Below are 22,643 nucleotides of genomic sequence, written 5' to 3'. Positions count from 1 at the left end.
TAATTCCTGCTAAGTGTAGGATAACTTCTCTGAAGGAGGTGCTTAATGGCCAGGAGTAAAACCAACCCGAAGCCAACGTGTGAGGATCTGATGTTAAGGTTTGTGAAAGGAAGTGTCAGTCTACTACTTGGGCCTGAAACCTCCCGACACACAATGAGATGTGTCTTACTGCAACTGAGCGCATTCGTCTCTTACACTGACAGTTACAGGTTGCAATCTATCTTAGAGGTGAATGTCTTTCTGTTTCCTTCAGAAAGAAGGGATGCTGGCCTTTTCATCATGGTATCCTTAGGCTTGGTGCCTGATAGGGAACCTAGGAAAACAATCTGTTGAATGATCAAACAATTTCTACATTGGTAAAGTCTTTGGTAAACTTGAACGGTTTAATTCATTCCTTTTTTTTCATTCATTCATTAATTCCTTCCCTCCCTCTGAGAATAAACCAGAACCATGTGAATGGAAAGAGTGAAAAGCTGTCATGGTTTAAAACTTAAAAATTGGAATAAATACTCTTTTCTTCTTGAATAAATTCTCATGAGCCTTTTTCATTTATATGAAGCAAAGCACCCGATCTTTTATTTACTACTGTGACTAACAGAGCGTGCGGTAGCTGTTCAAATAATGTCTGTGTAATTGGTAGGTTTTGAGCTAGAAAATTTAGCCAAGCACTTTGTACAGCCTAAGGCTAATTCATGCCAATGAAATCTCTTGCCCCATTTGAATTTCCTTAAAAGGTGATCAATTAATAAAAGCCAACAAAAATTAACCAACAAGGAATTGATAGCAGGATTAGGAATGGGTGGATATAGTTCCACAGACCTTCTGCCTCAGATTTCTGCTCTGCATCACCAGAGAGCTACCAGCAGTGACTGGCTCTGGGTACTTTACAGGACATGGGTGCCTGGCTTGTGACTTCCTCTTTCTGTGGCCTGGCTATGGTCAAGAGACAGTGAAGCTGACTGAGTGGGCGGTGAGGCTGGAGTCCTTCGCACGCTTGCTTAAAATGCCTTAAAGTGCAGTTCAAAATTTGTACCACGTTTCTGTGATGAGAATAGTGAGGTGTCATTTCCTGCTTCTACACTGCTCCCTCCTCTGGAGCCCCTTTAACTGCCTTTCACCACAACGCTCCAGTTCTCCTACCCCGATTCTATGAAAACTCTAAAATGGCCATTCATAGGGAGCACTTCAGCTCCCCAAAGTCAGCTCAGTGCCCACGTCCTCTGTACATTTCCTCTGGCTTCATCATTCAAATTAAAGAAATAGTTCATAATTTTTATAGCAAGTCACATGCAGCCCCCCTAAGGATACCCATAACTAAGACCCTTGAACTGACAGTTTTAAAAGAAAAATGACTGGCAAACTGTTTCTACCACTCCTCTGAGGGCTGCTCTGGGGAGCTCACATCATCATGTACGGCTAGGATGTTGGTGCTCGGGGCATCCTCTACCACCCACTGGCACCCGTGCACATGGGCAGCACTAACTTGCTCTGTATCCATAGCAAGGGCTGGGCTATCATTCCCTCCTAGCACTTGCTGATCCTCGGAAACCTGGGGCACCTCATTCCACTCCACAGGGCAGATGGGGTTAGAACTAAACATGGCATCTTCTTGAGGTGTGACTGTCACAGAATGCACAGCCTCGTCTCCTGCCTGGGGGCTGTCCTGTGGGGAAACTATGGCCAAGCACACCTTCTCAGCTGGCTCCTGAGCCTCAGATGGCTCCTCTATGGGGCCTAGACAGCTGGTGTTCTCAGTGAGCCCCCCACTGGTGGACTGAGAGGTAGAGCCTCTACCCTCTGACAATGTCCCCAAGTCCACCCCAAGAGCTTCAGCTTCCAAAGGCATAGAATGAGCCTCCTTTTCTCTGACTTTACTTTCTTCATAGCTGTCCTGCTGGCTGGCAGATGGCTGGCTGGCTTCTGGGTGGATCTTGCTTTCTTCTTCTTTTTGATTTTCTTGGGGAACAGGTGTTCCATTGTATATATCATTTTCAATCACTGGAACAGACTCTACAGACACTGTCACAGTCAACAACTCCTTCAGTTCCTTCAAGGACCCTGGCACGGTGCTGGTGCTAGACTCTGGCATTTCACAGGTTGGTTCCTCATCTTTAAGGGTTTCCCCAACTTCCACCTCTGACAAGTGTGAGCTGAGGGGTCCTGCTGTATTATTCTCTGCAGTGAGAGGGCTCCCAGCAGAGTTATCTACACTGGACACTGACACCTGCTCTTCCCCACCTGAAGGAGGGCTGGACCCAGAGATGGAAGTACTTTCTTCTCTGGCCAGTGAACCAGGCACCCCAAGCTGCTGCTTCTTTTCCTCTGGCTCCTGGAATACTTCACTAGTTGGGGGCTCATTATCTGGAGTTCCTGGGAGAATGGCGGATACTCTTCTGGCTGGACTGGCCTGGTTTGACCCCATGGAGGTTTTGAGATCTGTCAGGCTGGACACACTTTCACTGGGCAAGGCCATGTTGTCTTCAAATAAGTTGTGTTTCTTCAAGATAGCTGCCTCCGTTATCACTGAGAGAGACCAGAAAACAAAACACCGTATTAGCACTCTGCCCAGCAAATCTGGATTTTCTGATGTTACCCAGAAGTCAGTCATTCCCATTGGCTCTCCAATTTCATTCCCAGTTTCAAGAACCATCATATGCCTACCCTCTTGGAGGTAGACTTTCCTGATAATCAAAACATGCAAGCTTTCCAGACTCGGAATCTTGGTAGTGTTCATTTGAAAATTTCTTTAATCAAGAAACACTTGCTAGGCATCTATTCTGCGACCAGCCCCTACACAGAGAATAAAGTAAAGCCTCTGCTTTTAAAGAGCTCAAAGTCCCCAAGGGTATCACATTCATCAGTGTCACCAGCTGCTAAGACAAGTGGTGAGTTTGGAACTCCAGTAGGACAGGTGCAGGCCTTCCACTTCCTTGCTTTGTCTGGCAGTGAGTGTGGTCATGGTTGTGTCGTGGGTATTCAGTGCTAAGCACCCAGCTGAGAGAGTTTGTTTGGCCTGGAGTGTTTGAGATGGGCATTTCCATGTACCTACCTCAGTCTCAAAGGCATGGGGAGGAACAAAGGAAGTAACAGCACAGACAACAGGGCCTGAGAATTCAGCCACAGACCTCTGTGCAGGGCAAGTGTCCAACAATGCCAACTCCAAGCAGGAATTCCAGCAGAGGCAGAGCAACTAGGGGCAACCAGCTCTTGTGTCCTGCTCTAACAGACACCATCTTGTAGCAAGTTTCAGGCAGAGGGGCGGTTATGCAGAAGAATCTTCTTCCAACTTACTCAGACTTGTCTGAGGTAGGCTGTCCATGGCCTATATGCACATACCATGTCAACACCTTTGCCCTCATCGACTGAGATTCCTGGTCAGCTACAGTGACCTGAAGCTTGTCCTGAACCGGTTTTCTCATTGGATGTGGTTTAGTTATGGCTACTAAATAAGTCTCACTCCCACAGACGGCTGGCAGCCTCCTGCAGAGGATTTCCAATGTGTAACTAGTCACACTGTAATCGCAGACAAGGCTCCGCTCTATACTCAGCGGATGGATGCCAGAGTCCTAAAGAGGCTCTGAGTCCCATGCCTTGCCCTGTGTCTCTGACCAGCTGACTGGAGGGGAGGAATGTGCTGAGACAGCAATGGTTGGGCCCTATTGCTGTCCAGCCCTGAAAGCCCTTTGGTGTTCTAACACAGAGTGGCAAAGACAGATCAACATGACAGACCCTCAGCTCAGCCCCATAAGCCTTGGTTTCTTTCCTCTTCAATGATAAAGCCTATACTCTTATCCTACAGAATACATGCTTGCGTTGAAAGAGGACTGTCGTGGCAGCCACCTCGTGAATGAGTCGAGGTTGGTCCTTCCTTCCTTTCTGCCCTCTCGTTGTCATCTCCCCTGTAGACCAATATCAGTTTCAAGTCTCCCTCGTTCTGACCTTACAGCCTTCCCAAGTCCTATTTCTGGAGTGCTCCCCATTACGGAGTGCTCCCTCCTCACCTTTCAGGGTCTCATCGAGGAGGATCTGATACAAAATCTCTTCATAGACGTTCTCAACGTGGATCATATTGGTATGATCTGCGAAGATGAACTGCTCATATTTCTGAAGCTCCTGGAGAGCGAGAGAGAAAAGGATGAAGAAGAAAAGCCATGATGTCGGAGTGGTGAAACTCAAAGGTATGCTGAAATTCCACCTCACACTATCATAAAGGCAAGAAAACAGTAAACGCTGGTGAGGACACAAAGAGGGAACCTTTGTACATGGCTGGTAGGGATGGGAGTTAATTAAGGCATTGTAAAAAACTACCATGGACCTTTCTCAGAATACTAAAATTAGAACTGCATGTGATCCAGCTACCACTCACTCTTACACGTGTGCCTGAAGGAAACTGTTCATAATAGCCAAGCTGTGGAAGCAACCCACATGCCCAACCACAGATGAATGGACAAGGACCGTGAGGTGTATACACGGTAAGTGAAATTATGTCATCTTTAGGAAAATGGATAAAATGGAGTGAAATAAGCCAGACCCAGAAAGACGAATGTCACCCACTTCCTCTCACGTGCAGAATCTAGATTTAGAAAACATTTAAGAAGACAGAAATGTAGAAGGGAGACAATTCAGAAAGCAGATTGACGAGAGGGACGAGAGGTGAGGGCAAGCAATCAGAGGGCACTGTGTATACACTCGAAGATAGAAAGAGACCCAATATTCTTTGTAATTAGTGTATAATAATAAAAACCAGGGGAAAAGATGGATGCCTATTTTCAAAAGAGATGGGGAAAGGGCAGCTCTCACTTACTGCCTCCTCGTTAAGGAATGTGAGAGGATGGCAGCTGTGCCTACAGGTTAACAATGCTTAGATAACAATGCAGCCAACAATGTCTCCCTGTGTTCCTTTTGCCCCAAGCCTTTGAACTCACCTCCTTGAACCTGTTAACTGTTTATGATAAAGAGGCACCCAGCTGTTGTTCATTCCCTCTGTTTATACTGAGAACACATCCTGTGCAGAGAGTTTTGCTTCAGTCATCTCCAGGCCTATGAGTGGGTGCTGTGTCCTTTTTTTCTCAATACTAACCAATGTTTTCTTCATGTTTAAAAGATTTTATCTATGCATATGAGTGTCCTATTTGCATGTGTGCCTACATAACAGAAGAGGACATCAGATTCCCTTACAGATGGTTCTGAACCACTATGTGGTGAACTCAGAACCTCTGAAAGAGCAGCCAGTGCTCTTAACTACTGAGCTTCATCAACTCCAGCCTTCCTTCATCATTTTTTATCGGATACAAAGAGTACTTTACCAAAGTAAAAGTTATATGTGGTGAAATGCGGATTTTAAAACTATAGCTTGATGACATTAAGAGTAAATTTGTTCATGTGACCATAACCTAGGTCCTCATCCAGACCACACCCCTCCAAGAGATAAAGCCTGATGGATATCTGTCACAGTTGGTTGGATTTTGCATGTAATAAAACCACACGTTGTTTTGTGTTTGCTCTTTAGATTTTTTCACACTATGACACAGGTCAGCAGGTCATTCCTCCATGTTGATAAATAGCATTTACTATATGAATGAGTTAGAATTGTTCATTCATATTTATTTGATATTGACTAAGGTGATTTGTGTAAGAATGGCCCCCATAGGGTCATATATTTGAGTGTCTAATCATTAGGAGTGGCACCATTTGATAAGGATTAGGAGGTGTGGCCTTGTTGGAGTAGGTGTGGCCTTATTGGAGGAAGTGTGTCACTGTGAGTACGCTGAAATTTCAAAAGCCCACACCAGGCCCAGTCTTTCTCTCTCTCTCTCTTTCTTTGTCTGTGTATGTCTTTGTCTGAAGGTCAGGGTGCAGCTCTCAAATACTTCCTCAGCAGCATGCCTGCCCGCACGCTGCCATGATAACCCTCTGAAACCATAAGCCAACCCCCAACTAAATACTTTCTCTTATAAGAGTTGGTGTCTCTTCACAGCAATAGGACAGTGACTAAGACATTGACTTTTTGACTAATGAACCTTTTTTATGCACATTCTTTTCTGTATGGGTGACTCAAGAACTCACTTATCTTAGGTAGATGCCTAGAACTGAGGTTGCTGGATCAGGTATGGATATATGTTCAACATTATTAGCACAGGAGTCCTTTTCCAGTTGGAGAATCAAGGAGTCTTCCTCTTCCACTGGCACTGATAGTCTCCAATTCCAAGACCACTCAGACATGATACAAAGTCCCTTGACATTCCCAACCTCCCAAAGCCTTCCAAATGCTTTCTTACCAGCATGAAGACCAGACATGGATAAAAATGTTACTAATTATATACCAGAGATGAATTTGCTTATTCAGGCACGTGACAGTGCTGGTGGCGGGGCTCCCTATGTACAGCTTTTAGAGACCCAGAAACTTAGCACTGAGATTTGATGCTTTTTGGTCTGATGGTCAGTATTCCAGGTAGCAGGAAACTACCATGTAGTGCGTTGGCCTCATGCTGCTTGTATTCTGATACTAATATTGGTTCCTTAAGATCTGGTTGCCCCAGAAACAAGAGAGTCCGCATGTAGACCTAAGTGACAAGTGATACTATGTGATCTTTCTCCCAAGTTATTTCTGATTGGTAAATAAAGATGCCAACAGCTAATAGCTGGGCAGAAGACGCATAGGTGGGACTTAGGATTCCTGGGCTTGGGGTCGGAGGAGAACCACAAGGAGAAGGAGAGGTGAAAATGTGGCCCTGAGGTCTGCCCAGTTGGAGTTAAGAGCAACTCAGATGAAACATAGTAATAACTGAGGGTTGTTGATGGGAAAGTAGATTCTAATAACATAGAGGGTAGGTATCTCCCCAGCTCTTGTGCTGTTTAAGACTTACTGTAAATAATAAAAGTTGTGTGTCTTTTATCCAGGAACTGAATGATCAAAGGTGGGGTAGAAACCCTAAATAAGTTTTAAAACACTGTCACGTTTAGATAGCTTTCAGTGCTAAGACATGGGGATGCTGCAGCCCTGGATTTTATGGAACACCCAATAGATAACAATGGGGTCTCTTTATGTCCACTTGAGAAGAAAGGTGGAAGACTAAAGAGACAGGAGCTTCAGTGAGCTCTAGATGGTTTAACAGACAAGAACCATGAAGCTTTGAAAGAGGCCTGGGTAAGCCCAGGAACCACTCTGAGTCTTTACTTCTGTTATATGAGGGGTACTAGATCAAGCCTCAGCATTCCTTCATCTTCCCATGCTGGTCCTCACTCCCCTGTCATTCATCTGCTGGGACGAAGTGGAAGGCTGACTCTGGGAAGCCCCCCTGAACTGCCGGAGCTCAGTGAGGGAAGTTGCTACCTTCCCTCGGAGGCTTCCCTCTGCAGCCACTGTTGTGTTGCTCACAGGCATCCTGTGTGCCTGGCATTTGCTGCTACACTAAGAACTCCAGGACAGCAAGGGCAGTGACCTGGATCATGTTTTATATACACCACGGTACCTGGATCATGTTTGATACATTTCTGAAGTATGTTTGCTGAATACATAGAAAACATATTTTCAAGCAGTTAAGTAATTCTGTGAGAAGGGAACAGAGGAACATATATGTCGCTTGGTTACAAGGCTCATCCTGCATGCTGAGACAGCTGAACTGGGTCATCTGCTTAATTTTCTCCATCAGCTAAGACAGAACCCTGACACTGAGACCTGGAGGGTGGTTAAGAAAATGCACCCCAGGCAATTCTGCTACACAGCTAGGGTAGCGTCAAATGTCCCAGCTCTAGGAAGTTGCTACTAAAAGAACTAAGAAAAAACTCACTTTAGGAAAATAAAAGACTTCTATGAAGCAGAAAATCCACTCATATATCTGCTTATAAACATAGAGTTTCCAAAAGCTCTTGACACACAATTCCATTACCGTTGAAAAGTCAGGGTCACAGGCTCTTTTAAAAGCAACCTTTTTCAACTAAAAATAGCAAGAGCCATGGCTGGGCCCAGTGGCATCCTCATAAACGTGGGAGGGTTGGGGGTGGGACAATTAGACATCTGTGAACCCAGTGCTTAGGAAGCAGAGACAGGATCCCTAAGCCAAGTCGTCTAGATGGACTAGCTGATTGGCAGGCTCCATGTTCAGTAAGATGGAGAAAGATACTCTGTGTCAACCTCTGGCCTCCACACACATAGACAGACATACCTGAAAACACACATACCTGCATATGCAAAACACATGTTGCATACATGTTGCACACACATGCCAAAATAAAACACCTGCAAAGAGCTGTATAGCCTTGGCACAATTCACTCCTTTGCTGTTAGGGACAGAAGGCATAGAAACAACAGGTGCCAAAGCCCTCCTTCCTCTCCTCACATGGAGAAGGGAGTACTGAGGCCTCCATACATCCCCTGGGAGGAAAACACAGACGCCTTCTGAGGTGGATCAGTAATCTTCAGATTACAGAATCATCCTTCACATGTGGCCAAGAGACACGCATACAGACCAATCCCTTTCTTTTTTGGTTTTGTCAGAACCTTTCCACCAAAGAAATACTCCAGGAATAAATGCAAGATTTGATATGCCAATGACTATCTGAAGAGAAACAGCATTTATAGAGGATGAAAACAACCAGAGAAAATTCCACAGTATAATAACCCACACAAAGGGTTTTAATGTTCTGTGCTTGGAGAGTCTCCAAACTGTCAAAAAGCCATTTAAAAATTCTATGATGCTCTTTCTTATTGACTCCAAGGGGGAACAGGCCCTGCAAATGGCCACGTTGCTAAGTCATTTTTCGGGAATGCAGGAACAAGAAGAACAATGGTTGTAGGCGTTACCATTTGCTGAGTGCCAGCTGTGTCTTAGGTAAAAACAGACTGGATTCAGCTGATGGTAACTGGCCCTGTGATGTTGGGCCTGCTACCGCTCACCTGCTTACTGCCCTTATTAACACCTTGAGGATGTGTATAGTCTCTCTCCTCTTCCAGGGGCTGCTTCGAAACTCGTTTTGATAATGGATAAGAACTGTTTAATGCTATGCTTGGTGTATGATAGGAACTTAATCAGATGGCACATGGCTCGTTCTAGTGTTTCATTCTTGAGACATATAATGCAAACCTGTGTGGAGGTGCTGTTGTAGCAGGCCAGCTGGATCAAAAAAGTTCAATACCCAACCTGGGCTACAAAGCAAAATACTGTCAAAATCGTAGGAGGGGGGTGGGGGGTGGGGTGGACAGAGCACAGGGGAGAGGCTTGAGGATAACAGAAAAATAAAAAGATATATACATTAATAGATGAATTTTATAAATGATGAAAGTTGACCAAAACAAGAACACAGGACCATGCTTGCCCAGGGGCCCAGAGCAGAGACAGGGGAGCCAGGACTTAAACAGAAAACTTGAAGCAACCTGCAGGTGCTACCTTGACTCACACCATAATCATGGCTGTCCTGCAACCCCTTGCTCATACCAGCTTATGTCAGAGATTTCAGTAAACTAAAGTTACAGAACAAACAGCCCTCTGCCATCACACATTAGATCTTTTCTGGGTATAGTGCCAACCTTCAGGGAACACGATGAATAAGGACTGGCAATAAAACAGGAGGACGTCTCGTCTCCTTTGGGGGTCCATGACAGACAGCCCTTAGAACTTGGCTTGTGAGTCCAGGACTCACAAATCCTGGGCTTCCTCCGTGTGTGTGTGTGTGTGTGTGTGTTATTGTTGTTTACTGAAATACAGACTTTGATTATCTATTTATGCATCATCTCTGGCTGCTATTGTACTACACAGCAGCATTGAGTGGTTGTAACAGAAACAGGCCCATAAAGCCTAAAACATCTACTACCTGACCGCTTACAAAGGATTCCCCAGCCCCTGGGTGTAGCTAGCATATATCAATGCAGAGTGCAAAGTAAAACATTTGATCTCAAGAGTCAACAAGAGCAGGTTCGTGGGAGCAGCCTTACTGGTTTGCACGTGGATGCCAGCGCCTTCTGCACAGTGGGCAGTGTGATTTGAATCAACGCCTCCTGGAAGATCTTCTTCCGGATAGTGCTGCTATCATAATCGTATTGCTGTGGACACAGAAACACGTGCTAAGGAACAGCGTTTCAATATGTGATCTTAATGAACAAACCAACACAGCCAACTATGTCACCTCCCCTCTTCAGCCCCTGCTAATTTCTAAGGACTCTCAGCTCTCAGATCTATTTCTGGAACTTCTACACAAACTGGGTATAGACTGAAGTCATCACCCATTTCATGCACCCCTTTTACAAACATGGAAACTGAGGCAAGATCAAAACAAAGAAGTGAAATCTTGTGTTTTAAAAAAATGGGCATCAGGGGGCTGGAGAGATGGCTCAGCCATTAAGAGCACTGACTGTTCTTCTAGAGGTCCTGAGTTCAATTCCCAGCAACCACATGGTGGCTCACAACCATCTTGCAAAGTAATCAGATGCCCTCTTCTGGTGAGTCTGAAGACAGCTACAGTGTACTCATATACATAAAATAAATATTTGTTTTTTTTCTTTTTAAAGATGGGTATCTAACTAGAGAGTGAGTTTGTGTTTCATTATTCCTGGCTGGGTAGATACAGGGGAGCCACAAATACCAATTATCTGCTGTCCTGCAAGCGCGGTTCGTGGCTTGTAATGATATCTACAAGGACATGGCTCAAAGCTCCATCAACAGAGTGGATGAAAGTTAACCAAAGAAGCTTACAGTCTCGAAGAAGAGAGGGGTTTCTCTGTTCCACCCTGGACATCCCAAACGAGGTACATAGTAGCCATGCTGGGTGATTGCAACAGAAAACGAAGACTAAAGCATCTACCCCCTGACACTTTCAAGAGAGCTCACCCAGCCCGCTCTGCTTCAGTGTGGTATTCTCCAGGACAGGCACACAAAAGAACAATTTTGAACTTAGAAGTCAGTAAGAGCAGGCTCTTGGGAGCGCCCATTTTCTTACTGGTTTGCACGTGGTTTGCCAGTGCCTTCTGCACAGGCGCAGTGGAGAACTGCTGTGGGCGTGTAAACACAATGGGTCAAGCCAAAAGAGGAAAGGAGAGAAAGGAGAGCACTCACACTGCAGATCATGAAAGGGATCAAAATGACATCTCTATTCAAACTGCCAAAGGCAACCAGGTGGAGAAGGCTACGAAGGAAGGCGGGGGATAGAATGACCAATTCTAAGGGTCTGACTCTAACATCAGAAGGTGTGGGCTTGCACACAAACTTGTGAAAAGTCCAACTGGCTGTCTTGGGAGGTGGAATTTGTTGTGATTTTGGAGGTGTCTAAGTACTCAAGGCATCACCACACGTTTTATTTTGTCTGTCTATTTGTCTGTTCCATATGTTTGTTTATCTATTATCTATTTATTTTTTGGAGTAGCAAATAATTTAACTGCATTAATAATTTCATTTGAATAGGAGACAATAATAAGGACATAAATAAATAAATAAATAAATGCTTGCCAATCATCAGAAAATCAGTGGCCGTGTGGGGAGTCACACAGAAGCCCAAAACCACTGAGAAGCTAAATCTGGAAGAAGATCTCTCCTCTTATTAGTCCATATGAAGTAGGTCCGTGGTATGTGGTACCTGTAGATTTCTGTAAGTTATCACCTTCTATCCAATCGTGTAACTACAGCTTTTAAAGATACCCAGTAGAGTAGTGGTCGGGATTTTCGTCTCCCTCCAAATGAATTGCTCTTTTACAAATATTTGACTTGGACTTTTTTGCGATTACAATGTCACCTCATTAAATAAAAGGGAGGCTAAAATGGACACAGTCAAATATAGCCAATAGTCTCAGGGTGTTTGAATTCAGGAGCGTGAAACCCTCAGTGGCTAGATTCCCGTCACACAGGTCTGCTCTACAGATGACTCAACACTGAAGGACGGGTTGCAGGGGTTCCAGGGAAACCCAAATCTAAAGCCGGTCTCGAAGTGGATGTGAGCCACCCAAGGGTGCATATTCCTGCAGCCCCAAACAACACTGGAAGTTCCTCACCCAGAGCTCAGGTTGGCCCTGTTCACTGAGCAGGAACGTTTTTTAATGCAAGCTATAAAGTTGATCTTGGGGTGTTCTAAGATCCTTTGATCCCCAAACCAAACTTTACACCTTTCTACTTCCTTCCTCTCCTGTCTGCCCAAGCCATGACCGAGGTTCGACTTTTCCCCTCATGTCAGTTGTGACTGTGTTATTACTTGTGTTGCTATGATCAACATTGCTTCTCATCTTGACAGTTTGGTTGCCAGAGTTTTCTCCTGCCCCGTGGCATCAAGATGAAGGTCTGAAACTCCAGGACATCCCTCAGACCCGATAGGACCTGAACTTTCTGTTCTAAACAGGAGGTAGCAGAAATTAGTGGGCCAGGTGCAAATACAGTTTCAGCTCCAAGCTCACATTTCACTGGCCTGCTGAGCTTGAGTAAGAGAGTCCTGCTTTCAGAGGTTTGGCTTCCACTTCTGTGGGGTGGAGTCTAAGCATCATCTAAGCTCAGTGAAAGTCAAAGGGGATGGTGGTTCTGGGGTCTTTTCCTTGAAAGACTTTAAATAGGCTCTGAAAGGAAGATTGCTTCCTGCTCTTTCAGAGGACCTGAATTCCGTTCATTCTGTTCCCACTGGAAGACTCACAACTGCCTGTATCTCTGGTTCCAAAGGACCTGGTCTCCATGGGAAGCCACCCACAGGTGGCATGCAGTTGCACAAACACACACAAACGCATATAAATACTAGAAACTAAACATATAAACCCTTGGAATGAAAACTTAGGAACAACAAATCAGACTTTAAGTAAGTACCAAATACATGCAAGCTCCTGTCATTGCAACAGCTTTATTAAGCTCTTATACATAGAGCTCATTAAAAACTATCTCATGCCTTTTTCTTGGGACAGTTCCTTTGGCTCTAAGCTTTGGTTTTTATTTGAAATGTTGGGTAACTTAGTGAATTTTATTGTACTTGGAGAGTTCAGATGCAACTGGCCTATTGTTATACACTATGCAATACCAGTCACAGTGTTTGAAGCAGTCAACCAGAACACAGAAGTCACTTCTAACTGGGTGCTCCTGCTGAGGACATGTAGTTCCAGAAGACGCCACTAGATGGCAGAGGAGGCATGAGAGTCATTCTGGGGAAACTGCTGGGAACAATGGTTATCTGCTTGGAGAAAGGGGTCTGATGGGACACAAGGGAGGTCAGGGTATTTCCCACTGAGTAAAGGAACAGGGGTCACAATCTTGTCAGATGTCCCCCCGCAAATGAAGACCAAACTCTTACCTTTAAGACACGAAGCTTAACCTTCTCGATGGCCACAGCTGTTCTGGAAGCCTCTCCTTGGAGATACGGGGAGAGCAACTGCTCAAACGTGAACACAGCATTCTCCATGAGCTGTCCATCAAGACAGAAAAAGACCACATTCAGAGGCTGGGAACATAGGGCCCCGCCTGCCTGCCTGCCTGCCTGGGCTCTGAAAGGAGATGGACAGAGTTCTCCCAGAAACAACTGTGGCCTGACACAGGGCTCCCCCACTCCCTGGAGTGTAAAACAAGAAACCCAGTAGCCACTGTGAAATAGGAAGAGGGTGGGAAACATCCTTTTTTATACATATATGTCTGTCTGTCTGTCTATCTGTCTGCATAATGGTATCCTTTCACCCCCTTTTCTACCCATCATTCTTAATGAGAAAGAAACCCCAGTACAGAGGGCCCAGAGCCATGGTCTCCTGTGGGCATCCTCCTCGATTCCCTGGCCATGCAGACACAGATCACATGACAAGGTGGGGGAAGGCTTCAACCCCGCACCTTCCTCCATTTTCTATCCTACCATCTCTTGGCCCCTCCTTCCTCTGCCAGGCTTGTGTTCCAGTTTGAATGGAACTGTAGGCTTAGTCGTGTTTTTATATACTTGGTCTTTGGTGGGCTGCAATGTTCCGGGAGATTACTGATCTTAGGGAATATAGCAAGCTTCATCCTGCCTCTAGCTTGAGCTCTCTCTGATTCCGGGCACCAGCATTTGGGGCCCACATGCCCCAGCCACATGCTCCCACCTCTATGACCTCAACCATGACCTCTTGCCTTGTTGGGCTGATGCCTCTCAATCTATAAGCCACATGGAAGCCTTGCTCCCTTAAGTGGTTCCTGTCCAGTATTCTAAAGGACATTAATATAGCTGGAGAGGAGAGGCAGGGTCAGGACCCCATGACAGTAGTGGTTGTCACACTGGGGACAGGAATTCACTGCTCAGGAAACTGATGCCGCTCAGATGTTTTAGTCTATAGTCCTGCCTGTGTCTGTCTCTCCAGGATCCGGAATTATCCGAGGCACTCTTGTTATATTGTGGCCTAACCATATTCTGCCATTTATCCTTTATATTTTTTAGAGAGGGTTTCAATCAGCCTAGGATGGCCTTGAATTTGTAATGGAGACAAAGACCTTAACCTCCTGATCCAATCCTCCTGCCTCTACCTCCTTGATCCTGGAATTACAGCTGGGTACCACCACATCCAGCAACTCCAAACATCACTAACTGAGAGGTTAGCTAATGACACAAAATTAATCCTGCCTGTGACTTTTAGGTAAGACATTTTATCGAGACACTTTCAACACCACTGCATTTACCTAAGATTTGGTCTTACTTAGAATTCGTCATAACTCTGGATCCATGAAGTGAGATTCTATGCAGTGTTAGTTGCAGCAAGCTAAACATGTGGACCAGAATCGGATTTTTCTTTCATTTAGGGAATGCTATAATGTGAAAGAGCCTATAGTGCTTACTCATTTTTGTCTCTGGAGGAGAAAGACCTCCTCATTGAAGGGGTGGGGATCTATAGGGTAGACTCAAGAAATTCGAATATCAGAGCTAGAGACATGGTTCAGCAGTTAACACTCACTGCTCTTCCAGAAGACCCCATTTCTCTTCCCAGCACCCACAGGGAGGCTCACAACCACCAATAATTCCAGCCATAGGTATCTGACACCCTCTTCTGGCCTCCTCAGGAACCTGCATGCACATGGCACATATACAGACAAGCAGGTGTGTGCACAAGCATACTCGTAATAGAATAAATTTAAGGAATAAAAAACCAAACATGAAGCTTTGACTGGTTCTCTTATAATGAGGTGGAGAATTCAGCCATTGTTTCTAGATGGTTGCATATTAGAAACACTGGGATGGGGTGGGGGAAGCTCTCTAAGAATTTCAAATATATTATAACACACACGTACACATTTGAAATCACTAGGGCTGGGGTAGCACATTAGTAGTTTTTAAATTTTTTCCCACGTGTTTCTCACCTGCAGAAAGTTTGAAGCCCTGACTCAACCATCAAACAACTACTGGCTAGTGCTACTTTATTTCCCAGATTCTTATTTTCTGAGGTGAGAGGAAGCCAGCTAGAAGTACAGCGTGTGTCCTCAGTCAACCCAAATCGGCCTCACTTCCCTGAGCTGAAGAGCGCCCTGGCCACACCCACCAGCAAGCATTTATCCTCCTCTCCTTCTCTCTTCCCTTCTTTCTTGCCTCATCCTCAACCTCCCTGGACTCCCCTCTGCTCCCACCTCTTGCATGTAGTTCTGAGTCCTCTGGACCACCAGATCAACGTGAGGGACTCTGAAGCGGCTCTGGAGGTCCAGCAGGCGCTCTGGAAGCAGGGTGACTTTAGTATAGCAAGGCTCCATCTTCACAGAATCCAGAGGAAGCTTCATTAGCTGCTCTAGGCACTGCATTTTGGTTTTAAAAAAAAAAAAAAGAAAAGAAAAGCAAGCTCCCTTAGATTTAGGAATCTAGCTTCCATATTACATAATACTAGTATTATGAAACAATCAAGAGTATGCTATGAGTATTAATTACTGCTTGGACCACTTTATCTGGAGCATCTTCAGTTGTCTTCTTTCTCTCTGACGTTCTCTGGGGCGGCTCTACTGCTAGGAAAGAAACACAGTAGAACCAACCAGATATAAGGAAGACTCGGATGCATACTCAAGCAGGGGCTCCCAGCTCCTCACGTCCTCAGTAGCCTACAAGTCCCAGCTTCCTGAAGTCAAGAACCAGCTAGGCAGGCTGTGAGAGCTGCTGCTGAGCCCCTGAACCAGCAAAGGGTTCTCTTAAGCCGTGTGAGCTTGTTTCCTAGGCTAAGCTTAGCTGAAAATGGTTCCAAACACTGTAAGCTCTATTAGACAGGAGAATGGGGAGAGACAGAAGAAAACTGGTAATAATGAAAGCTCCCAAGAAAAGCTGTGCAAAAGGCAAGTAAGTGTGAATGACATAGGAGACCGTATCTGATGTGAATTTTCCCCAGAACCGAGCCCATTGTGCTTTAAATTGGGGAAAGTAATCATTTTAAGGAGTAAACAATGGAGAGATATACTGAAGTGGAACTAAAGACTAAAAGGTGGGGAGAAGATACATTGTTACATTTGCTTTTGTCCTACAATTATAAATATATCACTTTCTTTTTCAAAGGTTTATTTTTAACATCGAATATCTATGTGTGTTAAAGAGTTAAGGGCATGTGGATGTACACATGAAGGCCAGAAGAGGGCATCAGATCCCCCTGGGGTTGGAATTACAGTTGGTTGTGAGACCCTTGACATGGGGGGAATTAAATTTGTGTCCTGTGGAAGAGCAGCAAGTAGACTTAACTGCTGAGCCAGGAATGTATTACCTAAAAAATAATTGGATATACGAGAGAGGAAAAATGGGGGCTTGCTTCACTATTATCAGATTGTTGAGAGTTTAAATAAGTGATAGCCATCATCACAGAGGGTAACACAGGGAGAAGGCTCCCTGCCACAAACACATCAGTGCAAAATTTAAAATTCCTTTAAATTTTAATGGAAACATCTGTTAACATAAAACTATATCTTCAACCTAGGACTCTATCCCACTGAAATAAAAAGCTTCAAGATGTAGGGACTGTGGGTGTGTGCACACATACATGTATCTATAATGCGATAGGATGTAGGTACAAGGTTATTTATTATGGCTTTGCTCATGGTGTCAGCAACGATAGGGTGGCTGAATAAATCATGGCATTTCTAAACATGAAATATTATGCTGTCATTACACAAAGTGATTTAGAACTAGAACAGTTGCCTTGGAGACAGTTTCATGAAATCATTCTGAAGAAGAGACCTGATAAGCAGCATGGTATGTAAAATAACTATATTTTTCTAAAAGCAAGCATTGGAAGGCAACGGCTGTGAAATGTGTATGTTTTATATATCTTCTAAAAGAGGGAAAGCGCAGCATAGCATAAACCAAATTGGTGATAATAGTTATTTGCAGAGAAGAGGGTGTTGCCAGAAAACAAAGAGGAAGAAAGGCAAGATAATACACACATGTATATACACACATACTTATGTACATACACACACATACATACACATACACACATGTCCCACCACCCCCCACATACATACACACACATATATTATACACACACACCACAGGCACCCAATACACACAAAGCCACATACATACGCACATATAAACACATGCACATGTGCACACACACATGAACACATGGCTGTAATAAGAAGCATCAACGCATTTATTAAATGATCTTGGTCTTGTACATCATACATGTGAATACGCATGTGAAGAAATGAGAGTCCAGCATGGGAGGGAAACTACAGCTTACCGCAATCTATCAAGTGTTTTATAATGAGACCGAAGAGCTCATAACATACAGAAATGAAAAATGTTTAAGGGAATAGAAGCGGTCATTCCTGATGCGATCGTTCTGAACCATCTGCATGTATAAACTGCTGAAACAGGCGTGCAGAGGCTGCTTTTGCTGAAAAGGCATTGACCCTTCAGGTGGGTCCATGGGTACCTAACGTAGGATGAAGGCTGGCATCTCTACCTTCCTTTAGTATCTGTCTGTCTTCTTGACTGTGGCTGAAGGCACAGAGGCAAGTCATTGTCCTAAACCTGCAGTCACTGTGTCCTAGAAGGAGCAGAACCTCCCAGGATATATCCACATATAGAGAGGCAGTCACCATTGCAGGCCAGGATACACCTGGAGCAGAAGAGAGCATTCCATAGGAACCAGATGGGTCTCCTCGAGGGCTAATGATTTTTAAGGACTACCTGGAAACCGAAGCGCTAGAGCTGGGACAGTGGTCAAGGGGGGCAGGAGAGCTGATAGGGCATGCTCCAGTTCTCCCTCTATTTAAACCTAAAGCTCAGGTCAGCACTTCAAAGACAGACTTGAGTCTCTGGACTCTGTTCCTCTTCCTGAGGTGGGCAAATTAAATAGACCTCTTTCCTCTGCTGGTCACCGCCACTCATCTCTTTATTGGCATGTTGTGACAGGTAGCTGCGCATAGCTTATTGTGGCCGTGGGGTCAGGCTTCTGCCTTCCAAGCTCTGGGTAACATTGTCACACTGTAGCCCATAAATATATACAATTACAGTGTGCCAATTAAAAAGGCAAACGCTTTTAACTGATTATCAGGAAGGGAGGAAAAGAAAGAGTCACCCTAACAAGTCCTGTCCTTAGTGGCATGTTAAGTGTAAGGCAAGCCGCCAGTGTGTGTGCCAGCAAATCTCGAACATTAGGGTGCATCAACTCCTCTGGTATCCACAGCAGAGCAGATTACACCCCTCCCCCACTTTCGGATTCAGTACACTGAGGTGTCACTGCTGCTTGGCAAGCATGGGTTTATATTAGGAGCCTATAGCTGTGGAAATAAAGAAGCAAACATTATTTAAAATAAGAGATATGCTGATATACGAAACAATAAAATATGCAGGTAAACACACACCAGACTATTTATATCAGTCAATCCAAAGGCTTGTCAATCAATCAAGCCAGAGGGATGAGGAGCAGCTGGTATCAAGGCTGGTTACTAGTTTTCCCTCCTTATGGACATAGAATTATATATTTGAGTTGGTTGTTTCACTTGTACAAACATATTTGCAACTTACAAACCATTAATAAGGAAAATTAGGTGGACTTAGTTATGAATGGATAGATCAATGAGTTAGTTGGATATGATGGCGGAAATACCAGGTAAATGGATGGAAGGGAAAAGAAAGAGGAAAAGAAAAAGAAGGAGAGGCTAGAGGGGACTGAAAGAGAGGAGGGAACTGGAAGGGGAGGGAAAGAGGAGAGGCTGAAGGGTCAAGGAGAAACAGGAGGAGGGCAAGAAAGGCAGCCCAGCAGCCCGGGATCCCAGCAGCCCCAGGACCCCTGGCCCTCAGTGTGCTCGCTCCTACCTCCTTCAGCTGGGCACTGTCCTGGGCGGCGCGAAAGCTCTGGCTGAGTTCATCTACTTCTTTTTCGAAAAGTGCACGGACTTCACTGAAACCCGAGCTCACCGGCCCCATTAGCTCCTCCAGAATGGATGCCAGGAAGGGCTGCACACTCTCCCCACAGCTCTTCTCAGCTGGCTGAGCCACCATTGCTAAAGAAGGAAACAAAGAAAGAAAGCATGGCTTAGGGCAAATTTGGATTCAGAGACCACGTCGCAGCTAAATGGCCCCCTGGGCAAGTTCCTACGGGCAGAGTAGACTTTCATAATAGATCCTTTGCCAGCGTTCACCAGGCTGGAAACCCGCTGGATGCTTTGAGACCTAAAGCATCTCCAGAAGTCCTACCCTGGGAAGAATGCAGATCTTTGTATGATCTTCATGAATGTGCAATGGCCAGACAAACTGAGTCTCCAACCACCATCATCACAGATGCACACTTTGTAATTCTAAAGCAGATGTATCTGTTTTAATTAATGTCTCTAAGCACTAAGTCGGTGTAACTCCACCCACTTTCTACCACCAGGAACCCTTTAAAAACTCAAATACAGTCTCCGACAAATGGCACCGAAGTTTCATGCAACTTGCTGCTCACTTTCGGTCTAGCCGTGATACGTGGAGCGGGAAGACCCGTTTGCTGAAGCTCAGTGTGTCACACTGCTCTGCCCCATTATCACAGCCGGCCCCAGATGTCCAACCCTCCCACTTTACATACAGAAAAAGAGAAACTGGTCGTGGCAGATAACTGTACCAAGGCCAGGGCTAACGTGCGAATGCACGATTGTGGTCCAGAACTGTGCTTAAGTTATTCTGGACACAGCATGGCATCCGTGAACTCACGGTGCTATGGTTACTGGCTCAAGACCTGTACAGGGGCCAGCAAGATAGTTCAGTGAGTGAAGGCATTTCCTGCCAAGAGGATGATGTGAGTTTGATCTTAGCACTCACATGGCAGAGTGAGCTGACTCCTAAAAGATATTCTTTGACCTCCACACATGTGAAATGTGTACACTCGTGTGCAAACACACACATGCACACACATACACACACACGAACACACTCACAAATAAATGGTGTGGTTTTTTTCAAAAAAAAGACCCACATAAGATCACTCAACATTCTAGCAGGTAGCACTTAGGACCCAGTGGTTTACTGAGGAGGAGGGAAGGGAGAGAGGGAGGGAGGGAATGAAGATGAAGGTAGAGGGAGGAGGATGAAGTGGGTGAGTGAAAGGGGGAGCTGAGAGTGGATATAATCAAGATATATTGTGTATGTGTATGAAAATAGTCAAAGAATAAATAAAAGACCCCTTTGATGACAGACTCAAAAAGGAAACATTTCGAGTTTTTGTAAAATTTTAACAAGAGGATTTGTCTGAAACCAAATTGCAAAAGTGCTTGCCAAGAAAATAAGCTGTCAGTTAATTAACTTTGTGAGAGGAACTGTTTGAAAAGCATCTAATTGGAGTTTCAGAATGATTCTGAGCACTGGCAATGGCCGCGATCCGGCAGTGCTGGGCATGCTGTTTGCAAGATGAGCAGAGACAGGCCCATGCTCCTCCCCTCAGCTCTCCCTGACTGCTACTGATGGCGGAGGGCTCCGTGCCCCACCCCCAACCCAGTCAACCCAGTCATCCAGTGTCCTTTCACCTGAGCCGGCCTTCCCCCACATGTGTCTTCCAAATGTGTCTGCTAGCAAACATCCTTTTCATTGTGCCTTCAGGATCCAGTTCCATTGTCACATACTTGGGACAGCCTCTTGAGCCCCACCACTAGACTTCCTGCACTGCGGCCTGCAGGTGTTTCCTTCCAGGCTGAGTAAGACTGGCATCTCACATATATTCACTCTGCCCTCTTTCAAACACACAGGGATGGGGCTATGATGACTATGGAGGCTGTGACACTAACTAAAGAGCCTCCCTGACAGGTGGCAGCTTTTGAGAAGCTTAGAAGGCTGAGGCTGGTGGGGCTGGGTCAGAGCCTCTTGCTTCGCTAGCCTCCGGGTGTCAGGATGCCCCTTAACCATGGCCTTGGTTTTGTTGTATCTAAAATGGAGATCAGGAAAGTAATTATTCCGGGAGTTATGCTGAGGAGAAAACAAGTTAACCATTTTCTAGGTGCTTAGGATGGCTGCGTCACACAAGAAGCATAGAACTGCAGGACTTCTGGTGCTTTCTAATCACCTGATTCTAACTACACTCCTTAAGAGGCCCCCATAGTTTTCTGAACTTGTCCTCTTTGTTCTGGTTTCTCTGAGAGCATTCGTCATATTTTCCTTCTGTCTTGGCATCTACAAACTGCTTCACGTCTTCTGTGTGTAAAAGTGTGTTGACCTGAAGCCTTTCAGTCCTTTCACTGAGCGTGAGCAGAATAAGTTCTTACTGAACAGATAATTGTAGAACAGAACTGACGACTAATGGCCTCACTCCCAAGTGCCTATGGGTAGAAATGGAGAGCTGAGGACTGTGGTGGTTTGGATAGAAATGGCCTCCATAGGCTCATATGTTTTTATGCTTAGTCATCAGGGAGTAGCACTACTTGAGAAGGATTAGGAGGCGTGGCCTTGTTGGGGTAGGTGTGGCCTTGCTGGAGGAGGTGCATCATGGGAATGGCTTTGAAGTTTCATAAGCTCAAGCCAGGCCTAGTGTCACTCACTTCCTGCCACCTGCAGATCTGGATGTAGACCTCTCAGCTACTTCTCCAGCACCATGTGTGCCAACATGCTCAGTGATGGTCATGGACAAAACCTCTGAAACTGTAAGCAAGTCCCCCAATCTCTTTTATAAGGGTTGCCATGTCTCTTCTCAGTAATGGAACCTGACTACAACTAATTAATGCTCCCCAAATCTGACTCCCTTCATCAATGTAGCTGGCTCCCTTCTTTGTTTTAAAGATGGAGAACCAGAGGCCCAGTTAAAATGTGTCTATGTTTTCCTTCCTCTCTGCCTTTCTTCCATCTTCCCTCCCTTCTCTTCCTCTTTTTTTCTTTCCAATATCACATTATTTTTCCAGCCCACACTAGCCTGGAACCCACCATCCTCACCATGGCCTCCCGAGTGCTAAGGATAACCAGTGAGTTCGCTGTACCTGCCTGATTCTTCACTTTTAAAAAGATTTGCCCATTACTTCCTTTCAAGATCTTCTTTATGGAACACCTACTAGTCTAGGAGCCACGGAGCATTAGGTAAAAGAGACTGGTCTGCTTTCAGCCTGGGTAGTTAGCCCACGTGGGTCTGAGAGAGCAGAATGTTGGTAGTTTTAGATATACACAGAATTATGACACTCACCCTAAAGGAGTTATGAGGCTAGCCCATATCAAACAGAAATCACACTGATGCTGATCTGTGTCTGGCTTTGGAGGCATTGCAGAAACAGGCAGGCCCACAGACACCACACATGTGCATGTCTCTTAGCACA

The 22,643-nt window shown here is 45.1% G+C and overlaps 1 protein-coding gene across 1 annotated transcript in view; it reads right to left on the bottom strand.

Moving 5' to 3' along the window:
* Window positions 1–526: 526 nt before the first annotated feature.
* The window catches only part of Niban1 (niban apoptosis regulator 1), a 145,492-nt gene continuing 123,375 nt past the window's right edge, over window positions 527–22,643 (bottom strand). The window contains exons 9-14 of the mRNA XM_034512826.2: window positions 19,195–19,382; window positions 15,528–15,689; window positions 13,249–13,359; window positions 9,932–10,039; window positions 4,002–4,113; window positions 527–2,523 (exon numbers count right to left, since the gene is read on the bottom strand). Of these exons, the coding sequence (XP_034368717.1) occupies window positions 1,367–2,523; window positions 4,002–4,113; window positions 9,932–10,039; window positions 13,249–13,359; window positions 15,528–15,689; window positions 19,195–19,382 (1,838 nt within the window). The 3' untranslated portion in view covers window positions 527–1,366. The remainder of the gene's footprint in view (window positions 2,524–4,001; window positions 4,114–9,931; window positions 10,040–13,248; window positions 13,360–15,527; window positions 15,690–19,194; window positions 19,383–22,643) is intronic.

This window comes from Arvicanthis niloticus, chromosome 10 (assembly GCF_011762505.2).
Source record: "Arvicanthis niloticus isolate mArvNil1 chromosome 10, mArvNil1.pat.X, whole genome shotgun sequence".
Classification (NCBI taxonomy): domain Eukaryota; kingdom Metazoa; phylum Chordata; class Mammalia; order Rodentia; family Muridae; genus Arvicanthis; species Arvicanthis niloticus.
This window is presented reverse-complemented; position numbering and strand designations above follow the sequence as displayed.